Source organism: Rhinatrema bivittatum, unplaced genomic scaffold (genome assembly GCF_901001135.1).
Source record: "Rhinatrema bivittatum unplaced genomic scaffold, aRhiBiv1.1, whole genome shotgun sequence".
Lineage (NCBI taxonomy): Eukaryota > Metazoa > Chordata > Amphibia > Gymnophiona > Rhinatrematidae > Rhinatrema > Rhinatrema bivittatum.
Window position 1 is genome coordinate 21,373 of NW_021820420.1, and position 11,848 is coordinate 33,220.

The window sequence follows — 11,848 nt, forward strand, 5'->3', positions numbered from 1 at the left end:
ACTCCCTTGGAGAAATATCTAACACTGGCAACAGTGAGCAAGCCACCAGATGCAAGAGGAGGTCTCCGTTCTCCTCTATGTTAATAAATCTAGCTTACAGGTCAGCACCTGCATTCTCAGACTCTGGTCCTGCCTTGATTTCTTCCCTTCATGCTTGGCTGTTGTTTACATCTCCCAGAAGCAGCCAATTCTTGTCTGATAGTTCACAGGTTTCAGCACTTAAGCATTTGCATCTGTGAATAGCAGGGACAGTAATCAATAGTATCTTCAACATATCTAAGGCATATTGCCCTTTTCTGCGGTGTAATCAACTACGGCGTAAGCACAACTTTCTAGTTGTTTTGATATTTTAGCAAACTGACCTGACAACTCTAGGGTAAGCGTGGTGACCACCGCATAATCCATGCAAACAGAGATCTTGTGATTTGAAGGTCATTGCTGCTTTCTTCTCCGGCCCATGGGTTCCTCTGAATGTATTATATCTGAAATAATCAGGCTCAGACGATTGTTGATCTTTTCAGAAGGGCAAAAATAGGAAGACTGGGAGAATCAATTTTAAAAAATGTGCTATTGTGCTGTAATTTCCTTCATCAAGAAGTAATTTTTTCTCTTTACTGTGCTTCTAGAATAATTATTCTTATTTCTATTGATTACAGGGCCTGAAATTATACAGAAATTAAACGTTCTCAACATATCCACAACCTCTGTATTTCTAAACTGGAGTAGACCTGTGGGAAACAATAGCTTCTATCAGATACAAGTCCTAGAAGTACCATCTAAGATAATTAGTGTGAGCTCAGAATCTGTATCTGTAGATGGCCTGACTCCAGGGATGAAGTACACATTCATAATCACTGCATTTGCTGGAGACAACGTCACACATGGAAATTGGAGTCAGACGTCTACATATACAAGTGAGTACTGAGAATGAACATCAAGTGGAAATGGTTCTTCCATTTTCCGTATTCACATCGTCAGACAAGGATCATATTTTACATTCTACTTGTGACACAGAGGACTTGGGTTACCTCATCAGAATGCTTAATTTAATTCTCCTCTCTTTCACACACCTATATTGAGTTAAAACACTTAGGTGCCAGCTAAAAATAATGATGGATATGTTATTAGCTTATAGGATTAATGAGACAAAAGGAATTGCTACAAATGTTTATGTTTGTGTATGTTTGTTCAGTAGTCGATTATTGCAAATCTTAATATATAAATCAATGTGAAGTAGAATAAAATAACACTAAGAAGTTGATTGCAATAATCAGACATGGAAAACAATTGCAATAATTAATCTGGCAGTATCTAAAGCAAAGCATGCATTACTTATGATGTTGTTTATTATCCAAGGTGTTGTAATGCTCCTGAAGAGTTTATTGATCTGATCAGTTACAGCTTTACTTACTTTTATATTGTATGTGAGATTGTGCTATCTTCAGTGGTAGTGGCTTGGGAACAGCCAGAATAAAAAGAAGGCAGACACTAGCTTTTCCTTAAGTGCATTTTATTTAGAGTGGAATTGAGAAATGTGCACAGCAAAAAGCAAATGCAACAGGCAGGTCACCTGAGAGCTCAGATGTCTCATAATAACAAAGAGCAGTAGGAAACACAACAAACAATGTAAGCAGCTCTCTTAGACTTCAGGCAAGTCCCAGATGTAAACAAAGGAAGTATTTAACTTACTATCACTCGCGATCCGTAAACGTAGCATGTTATGTCATGTAATAGGGTTCTCTCTGTTCCCCGAGTCCTTCCCTACACTTTTAGTCACTGAGGTCTTATATTCTGGTGAAGGTTCCTCCTTTCACCCAGGATTACCTGTTGGTCTCAATCTTTTTTTTTTTTTTTTTTAATTCTTTATTTCTAATTTTAATTCACAAAACAAAAATCAAAACATCTATTATAATTCCATACAATGAAATTATTTTCAAGGAAAGGGGATTAACATAATTCTGATTACTTCCCAACAGTTCAAATTAGCATTACATAAAACAAATCTCCCCTTCCCATTTACCAAACAATATAGGGGAGCTGCTAATGAGCATAATTCTAAGGAAAAATTAATACAATCATATAATAACAGAAACTGGTCAGGCCAATTTACCAAACCAAACAGTTATTGCTGGCTAACATTACTTTCCTCATCACCTCGGGCCCTTTGGCCTTCTAAGAATTTTTCCAAATCAGAAGGTTCATAGTATATATATTTTTTCCCCCTCACCCACATCAGACATTTACAGGGAAATCTTATTACAGTTCGTATCCCATAAGTTTTAGCTATGTTTGCTAAGGTAATAAATTTTTTCCGCCTGACTTGGGTGTCCCTTGCTATGTCTGGATAAATCCAGATTCTCTGGCCCAAGTAGAGCGAGGTCCTATTAGACATATAGACCTTAAGAATTTTATCTCTGTCCTCGGACCGAGAAAATTTTACCACGAGGGTACCCCTATTCTCCACTTGGGCACTAAGAGATGTCTCAATTAATTCTGTCCACATGAAAAGAGTAGGACTTAGATTGTGCACGAAAAGTATTGGGACTCTACCAGATGAAAACTACATAAACCCAGTGCTTTTCCCCTTAACAAATATTTTAGACGCTGCACAGCTCATAATATTCAAGAGTGACCATCATACTAGGCTTCCTCGTCGGGGCTTTCGCCTATTCAACTCGGCCTTATAAATAATCATAGGTCATGATGACGAAATATTTTTTGAAAAAATTTTTTTATGCACTTAAAACTCGCCAAATTCGGGGGTATGTTGGACCCACAATGATATCGTACTTTTATCAATCCCAAAGTAAACATTAACTTATCTTCAAGCGCTTCAATATGTGACTGTCAGTCTTCAGCCATTACAAAAATCGCAGTGCTGGTGACCCGACACGGGACCGTGTTTCGGACTGCTTACTCCATCTGTCAGTCCTTCTTCAAGGGTGGTAATTCTGCGTCAAAAAATTACGTTACAATCATATTGAATAAGCTTAACTATACCATAAAAATTGTAAGTGGACTATAGTATCCAACGCACAGCCGTGCACACTAACCAGTACTTACTAGGTTGTCGAACGTTTTCAAAATGGCGCTTCAGCGTTTTTTTGACATTTCCGGTATCCCCCGGAACCCCTGCTTAAATAACAATCTCGACGTCATGCAGCTCCTCCTACCTGTCAAAGGCCATCTGCTACACCTATAACATTAAATCAGCGTATACCATTCGATGGAGGCGTTCAGCCCTGCTGGGCTAACGGTATTTAACCTAAATATCCACTGCTGTTCTTTGATATTGAGAACTTTGTTAATATTTCCCCCTCGGGGATGAAGCTGAATTTTTTCTAAGATTCTCCATCGTAGCATGTCAAACGAATGTTGAAACTCCTTGCAGTGCATCACTACCGGAGCTGTTAATTTTTCTGTAGTGATACAGCTGCGATGTTCAATCAATCGTGTCCGTATCATCCTTTTGGTTCTTCCAACATAACAAGTCCACACGGGCAAACAATGAGGTAAACAACGTGAGTGGACCGACAGTCAGAATAATGATGTGCAGTATGCAAAAATCCTCTTGCCTCTGTCCAGGTTTCACCGGTGATAGCTTGAGTGCACATTGAACATCCTGTGCATGGCCACGTACCATGTGGTAAAGTATCTTCTACTGGTTCTTGTAAAAACGAATGTGTCACTGTATCACCAATGTTTCGTCCTCTACTATAGGCGATGATAGGGTTGTTCTGAAACAGATCATTATGCAGTTGTAAGACAGACCAATGTTGTTTAATTAAACTTGCAATGAGAATGGCTCTATCAGAAAACGGAATTGTGCAGACCAAAGGGGAGGAAGATTCAATAGGCTTATCCAACAATAACCAACAACGTTGTGCGTTTGTAGCTCTTTTCCAAGCGGTCTTGATGTACCGAATTGGATATCCCCGTTGTAACAGTCTTATAGCTAGTTGTTCTGCATGTAGCTGAAATTGCTCCCCAGTGCTGCAAATACGCTTTAATCTCAAAATTGTCCTATAGGCAAATTTTTCCGCAAATGATGGGGATGAAAGCTGGAAAAATGCAACAAGGTATTCCGTTCACAAGATTTACGAAAATCGTAGTAGCCAACTTATTGGCACTCTTAGAGATGTGAATATCTAAGAAATCAATCTGCTCCTGATGGCACTCCATGGTAAACTGTAGATTACTGTCCAAGGTGTTAATCCAATTAAAAAATTGCATGAGTGAATCCTGATTACCGTGCCACAGGAAGAACACGTCGTCAATGTATCTAGTCCAATATGAAACATGTGAAAATTCTACAGCATCATATAGACACGACTCTTCGAACCGTGTTACATAGAGATTTGCCAAACTGGGGGCCATGGTGGCCCCCATCGCGGTTCCATGTATCTGTTTATACCACGTTTGTTGAAAATAAAAAAATTCTGGCACAGGGCTAACTCTGTCAACTGCATCAAGAATATAGTGGGGATACGATGTGGCCGTACTCGTTTGTTTAAAGTTGTCTCAATAATATCAAGCGCTGCCCGCTGGGGGATGCTGGTATACAATGCTTGGATGTCCAATGTAACTATAATGTATCTTGTACATTATCCATTTCATCAAGTTTCACCAGCATATGTTTTGTGTCTTTACAAAAGGACTTAGATTGTGACACGAAAGGCTGTAACACTACATCCACGAATGTAGACAAGGGCTCCAGAAGAGAACCAATAGTAGTAACTATTGGGCGTCCAGGAGGGTCCACCATGTTTTTGTGAATTTTGGGGACCATATAAATCGTAGGAGCCATAGGATGTTCCACAACCAAATATCGCGCTTCCCTCGGGGTGAGACAGCCCAGTTTTAGAAATTCGTCAACTAATGTCGTATATGTTTCTGTAATTCAACAGTGGGATCACTGCTCAGCACTTCATACTTGGAAGGATCTTGTAAATGTTGTAACACTTTCACTACATAAGCTGTTTTACTTAAAACAACTACTGAGCCACCTTTATCAGCTTTTTTAATAATAATAGATTGTTCTTTCTTTAACGACAACATTGCAGCAAATTCTCCTTTTGTGAGATTGAACCTAGGGCCAATATAAGTTGATTCAATTTGAACCAACTCTGACAGAACCAATTCCATATAGGTTTTGATGTGAGAGTCTATTGGGCCCGCTGGTAACCAGTTGGATCTTGGATGAACTATAGAACAATCTGCTTTAGGAGGATTAAGTGAAAAGAACAATGTAAGCTGAAGTTTACGAAAAAATCTGTACAATGCTATCCTTGTATAAAATGCGTCATACCGATGATAGGGAATAAAGGTTAGACCTTTCTGTAGAACTGCTACTTGATCTTGAGTCAGCTGAATCCCAGACAAATTTACGACGTTACATTCCTGTTCTGAGATCGAGTAAATGGTCTCTGTTCTAAATCTGGAGCTGTAGGTTGTCGGGAATACCGAAAAAAACGTCGTTGTTGCGGACGAAATGATCGGTAAGTTCCTCTACCCCTATAATTTTGTGTAGTACTGGCAACTAAAGGGACCTCCTCTTCCGAACCAGACGAATCTTCAGAAGAGCCAGCGAAAGCGACCTTTCTTGCTGGATTGGTTTGTATACGTCTCTGCCAGGGATAAATACCTCCAGAAACGTAATCTTTCTCGTCTCTTTAACTTGCTGATTTTGCTGTTCTTTAATTCAATCCTGAATTTCTCGATAGTGGTGTTTAATTCATGTAATTTAGCATCATACTCTTCCAATGTGGAATGTTGTTGTAAATATGATTGCATTATCTCACACTCAGGACGAATAGTATCAGCAAGTTTATTAGTAGATTCAATCAAGAGGAGCATGAGATCTAATGCACATTTGTTCAAAATGGCAATCCATCGCGTCACGAACTCTTCATTGTCTGGGTAAATCGAGGGTTCAAGATTGATTCGTAGGCCCCTAGGGATCCGTTCGGTCTTAATGTATTGCAACAATGTAGCAGAATGTAACTCGGATCGAATGACCCGCTTTTTCAATTCTAAAAATTGTTCCCACGTGTAAGTTTCAATAGTTTCAGCATTCTCATCAAGGAGCATTCTCATCAAGGAGGAGGGACCCCTCTAGTGCAGCGGCAACTTGTGCATCTGAATAACTCCATCGAATGGTATACGCTGATTTAATGTTATAGGTGTAGCAGATGGCCTTTGACAGGTAGGAGGAGCTGCATGACGTCGAGATTGTTATTTAAGCAGGGGTTCCGGGGGATACCGGAAATGTCAAAAAAACGCTGAAGCGCCATTTTGAAAACGTTCGACAACCTAGTAAGTACTGGTTAGTGTGCACGGCTGTGCGTTGGATACTATAGTCCACTTACAAATTTTTATGGTATAGTTAAGCTTATTTCAATATGATTGTAACGTAATTTTTTGACGCAGAATTACCACCCTTGAAGAAGGACTGACAGATGGAGTAAGCAGTCCGAAACACGGTCCCGTGTCGGGTCACCAGCACTGCGATTTTTGTAATGGCTGAAGACTGACAGTCACATATTGAAGCGCTTGAAGATAAGTTAATGTTTACTTTGGGATTGATAAAAAGTACGATATCATTGTGGGTCCAACATACCCCCGAATTTGGCGAGTTTTAAGTGCATAAAAAATTTTTCAAAAAATATTTTCGTCATCATGACCTATGATTATTTATAAGGCCGAGTTGAATAGGCGAAAGCCCCGACGAGGAAGCCTAGTATGATGGTCACTCTTGAATATTATGAGCTGTGCAGCGTCTAAAATATTTGTTAAGGGGAAAAGCACTGGGTTTATGTAGTTTTCATCAATTAATTCTGTGACATTTAAAGTTAACTCCTGCTGATCTTGATGTATGTTTCCATTTTGGCTATTCTGTGCAATAAAATAAACTTTAGCTATAGAAGGTAGCTCTTCAGATGATAATGAGAGGATATTCAAAAAATAATTTTTTAGTTGTTCTCTTACTGAAATTAATTTACACTTAGGAAAATTAATTATCCTAAGGTTTAAATATCGAACTTCATTTCCAAAGACTCCACTTTTTTAGCTATGATGTTTCACCTTTGATGATACTAGCCTGCACTTTCTTTACCGAATTTAATTCCTCTTCTACTCTTACTAATGTTGAGCTGTTACTAGTAACCAATGGATTTATATTTAATATCACATTTTGCATCTCCTTAATATTTACATTTAAATTTGTAATATTAGTCTGTAAAGCCGTTATTGCTTGCCATAGCATTTCTAGGGAAACCTGTTTGGGAGGAGACACTACATAAGTAGGGGTTGAGGAAAGAACATTTTGAACAATAGTTCCTTGTCTGTCAAAGTTCCCATTATCGGGAGAGGAATTAAGTTCTCCAGCAATTTTTGTTCTCCCGTCGGGTTTCTTATTTCCCCCGACAATATATTCTCCCTCTAATGATGGACCCGCTGCTCCTTCGAGCACACTCACACACACTGGCTTTATACCCTGTACCTCCTCAATAGGACTTTCCAGTAACATCGACTTCCGTATGTCTGAAAAGTCTGGTTCAGTGGCATAGCCAGTAGACCGAGGGGGAATCGGTACTGTTGGTGCCCCGGGACTAAGAGTCACTTCGCCCAATGAAGAAGAACTTTGCTCTTTTTCTACCTCCATAATAGGCCTCTCCGGAGTTATAACTCCCGACGGTGAGTAGAAACCTGTAATCATTGCTTGTATGGGATTCGGTCTGGCAGGTACTGAGGACTCCTGCCTGACCTTTCCCTTACGTTTCGTGTGAGGCATCGTTTCAAATAAACTTTATCAATGAGCTGGGGATCTACTCACAGTTCTGTTAATCCTCAGGTATCGGAATAAGATGTAAGAACTGGTAACCACTACACTAGTGCAAGGTTCCTGGCGCCTTCTTCGCCTTCGCCAACCTAAGCCGGACCAAGCCGCGCGCCCCTTACGGAGCGCGCGGCTTAGGCAGCGTGCGCCGACGGCGGCGGTGCGCCGTCTGCCTCTTGATTTTATAGCAGCAGACACGAACTGCTCACGTGACCGAGGGACCTCCTTCCGGGTCGGGGCAGCCGCCGAGACCTGCAGCTGTTCCAAGGGTAACGATGTCAAAAAAGAGTCTCTCCCGGTAGGGCAATGGTATCCCACTCCTCTCTGTTGCAGCTCCCAACTTCCAGTGTCTGCTGCTTGATTTTATAGCAGCAGACACGAACTGCTCACGTGACCGAGGGACCTCCTTCCGGGTCGGGGCAGCCGCCGAGACCTGCAGCTGTTCCAAGGGTAACGATGTCAAAAAAGAGTCTCTCCCGGTAGGGCAATGGTATCCCACTCCTCTCTGTTGCAGCTCCCCTGGTCTCAATCTTAAGGAGGACTGGGTGAGTGCTGTGCCCGATCCTGTCAGATATTCTGAGGAAGTTAAGTGTACACTCCCTTGGAGAAATATCTAACACTGGCAACAGTGAGCAAGCCACCAGATGCAAGAGGAGGTCTCCGTTCTCCTCTATGTTAATAAATCTAGCTTACAGGTCAGCACCTGCATTTTCAGACTCTGGTCCTGCCTTGATTTCTTCCCTTCATGCTTGGCTGTGGTTACATCTCCCAGAAGCACCCAATTCTTGTCTGATAGTTCACAGGTTTCAGCACTTAAGCATTTGCATCTGTGAATAGCAGGGACAGTAATCAATAGTATCTTCAACATATCTAAGGCATATTGCCCTTTTCTGCGTTGTAATCAACTACGGCCTAAGCACAACTTTCTAGTTGTTTTGATATTTTAGCAAACTGACCTGACAACTCTAGGGTAAGCGTGGTGACCACCGCATAATCCATGCAAACAGAGATCTTGTGATTTGAAGGTCATTGCTGCTTTCTTCTCAGGCCCATGGGTTCCTCTGAATGTACTTTATCTGAAATAATCAGGCTCAGACGATTGTTGATCTTTTCAGATGGGCAAAAATAGGAAGACTGGGAGAATCAATTTTAAAAAATGTGCTATTGTGCTGTAATTTCCTTCATCAAGAAGTAATTTTTTCTCTTTACTGTGCTTCTAGAATAATTATTCTTATTTCTATTGATTACAGGGCCTGAAATTATACAGAAATTAAACGTTCTCAACATATCCACAACCTCTGTATTTCTAAACTGGAGTAGACCTGTGGGAAACAATAGCTTCTATCAGATACAACTCATAGACGTACCCTCTACGATAATTAATGTGAGCTCAGAATCTGTATCTGTAGATGGCCTGACTCCAGGGATGAAGTACACATTCATAATCACTGCATTTGCTGGAGACAACGTCACACATGGAAATTGGAGTCAGACGTCTACATATACAAGTGAGTACTGAGAATGAACATCAAGTGGAAATGGTTCTTCCATTTTCCGTATTCACATCGTCAGACAAGGATCATATTTTACATTCTACTTGTGACACAGAGGACTTGGGTTACCTCATCAGAATGCTTAATTTAATTCTCCTCTCTTTCACACACCTATATTGAGTTAAAACACTTAGGTGCCAGCTAAAAATAATGATGGATATGTTATTAGCTTATAGGATTAATGAGACAAAGGGAATTGCTACAAATGTTTATGTTTGTGTAAGTTTGTTCAGTAGTCGATTAATTGCAAATCTTAATATATAAATCAATGTGAAGTAGTAGAATAAAATAACACTAAGAAGTTGATTGCAATAATCAGACATGGAAAACAATGTGCAATAATTAATCTGGCAGTATCTAAAGCAAAGCATGCATTACTTATGATGTTGTTTATTATCCAAGGTGTTGTAATGCTCCTGAAGAGTTTATTGATCTGATCAGTTACAGTTTTACTTACTTTTATATTGTATGTGAGATTGTGCTATCTTCAGTGGTAGTGGCTTGGGAACAGCCAGAATAAAAAGAAGGCAGACACTAGCTTTTCCTTAAGTGCAGTTTATTTAGAGTGGAATTGAGAAATGTGCACAGCAAAAAGCAAATGCAACAGGCAGGTCACCTGAGAGCTCAGATGTCTCATAATAACAAAGAGCAGTAGGAAACACAACAAACAATGTAAGCAGCTCTCTTAGACTTCAGGCAAGTCCCAGATGTAAACAAAGGAAGTATTTAACTTACTATCACTCGCGATCCGTAAACGTAGCATGTTATGTCATGTAATAGGGTTCTCTCTGTTCCCCGAGTCCTTCCCTACACTTTTAGTCACTGAGGTCTTATATTCTGGTGAAGGTTCCTCCTTTCACCCAGGATTACCTGTTGGTCTCAATCTTAAGGAGGACTGGGTGAGTGCTGTGCCCGATCCTGTCAGATATTCTGAGGAAGTTAAGTGTACACTCCCTTGGAGAAATATCTAACACTGGCAACAGTGAGCAAGCCACCAGATGCAAGAGGAGGTCTCCGTTCTCCTCTATGTTAATAAATCTAGCTCACAGGTCAGCATCTGCATTCTCAGACTCTGGTCCTGCCTTGATTTCTTCCCTTCATGCTTGGCTGTTGTTTACATCTCCCAGAAGCACCCATTCTTGTCTGATAGTTCACAGGTTTCAGCACTTAAGCATTTGCATCTGTGAATAGCAGGGACAGTAATCAATAGTATCTTCAACATATCTAAGGCATATTGCCCTTTCTGCGGTGTAATCAACTACGGCCTAAGAACAACTATCTAGTTGCTTTGATTTTTAGCAACAGACCTGACAACTCTAGGGTAAGTGAGGTGACCACCACATAATCCATGCAAACAGAGATCTTGTGATTTGAAGGTCATTGCTGCTTTCTTCTCAGGCCCATGGGTTCCTCTGAACGTATTATATCTGAAATAATCAGGCTCAGACGATTGTTGATCTTTTCAGAAGGGCAAAATAGGAAGACTGGGAGAATCAATTTTAAAAAATGTGCTATTGTGCTGTAATTTCCTTCATCAAGAAGTAATTTTTTCTCTTTACTGTGCTTCTAGAATAATTATTCTTATTTCTATTGATTACAGGGCCTGAAATTATACAGAAATTAAACGTTCTCAACATATCCACAACCTCTGTATTTCTAAACTGGAGTAGACCTGTGGGAAACAATAGCTTCTATCAGATACAAGTCCTAGAAGTACCATCTAAGATAATTAATGTGAGCTCAGAATCTGTATCTGTAGATGGCCTGACTCCAGGGATGAAGTACACATTCATAATCACTGCATTTGCTGGAGACAACGTCACACATGGAAATTGGAGTCAGAGTCTACATATACAAGTGAGTACGAGAATTGAACATCACGTGGAAATGGTTCTTCCATTTTCCGTATTCACATCGTCAGACAAGGATCATATTTTACATTCTACTTGTGACACAGAGGACTTGGGTTACCTCATCAGAATGCTTAATTTAATTCTCCTCTCTTTCACACACCTATATTGAGTTAAAACACTTATGGTGCCAGCTAAAATAATGATGGATATGTTATTAGCTTATAGGATTAATGAGACAAAGGAATGCTACAATGTTTATGTTTGTGTATGTTTGTTCAGTAGTCGATTATTGCAAATCTTAATATATAAATCAATGTGAAGTAGAATAAAATAACACTAAGAAGTTGATTACAATAATCAGACATGGAAAACAATTGCCAATAATTAATCTGGCAAGTATCTAAAGCAAAGCATGCATTACTTATGATGTTGTTATTATCCAAGGTGTTTGTAATGCTCCTGAAGAGTTTATGATCTGATCAGTTACAGCTTTACTTACTTTTATATTGTATGTGAGATTGTGCTATCTTTTCAGTGTAGTGGCTTGGGAACAGCCAGAATAAAAAGAAGGGCAGACACTAGCTTTTCCTTAAGTGCAGTTTATT

General features: G+C 39.9%; 1 protein-coding gene across 1 annotated transcript in view; it reads left to right on the forward strand.

Annotated features, from left to right (window-relative positions):
• Positions 1–11,247, forward strand: part of LOC115081619 (receptor-type tyrosine-protein phosphatase eta-like) — a gene marked incomplete at both ends in the record, with an annotated part of 31,205 nt that extends 19,958 nt beyond the window's left edge. The window contains 3 exons of the mRNA XM_029586049.1: positions 657–914; positions 9,088–9,345; positions 10,991–11,247. Coding sequence (XP_029441909.1) covers positions 657–914; positions 9,088–9,345; positions 10,991–11,247 — 773 coding nt within the window. The remainder of the gene's footprint in view (positions 1–656; positions 915–9,087; positions 9,346–10,990) is intronic.
• Between the last annotated feature and the right edge of the window lie 601 nt (positions 11,248–11,848).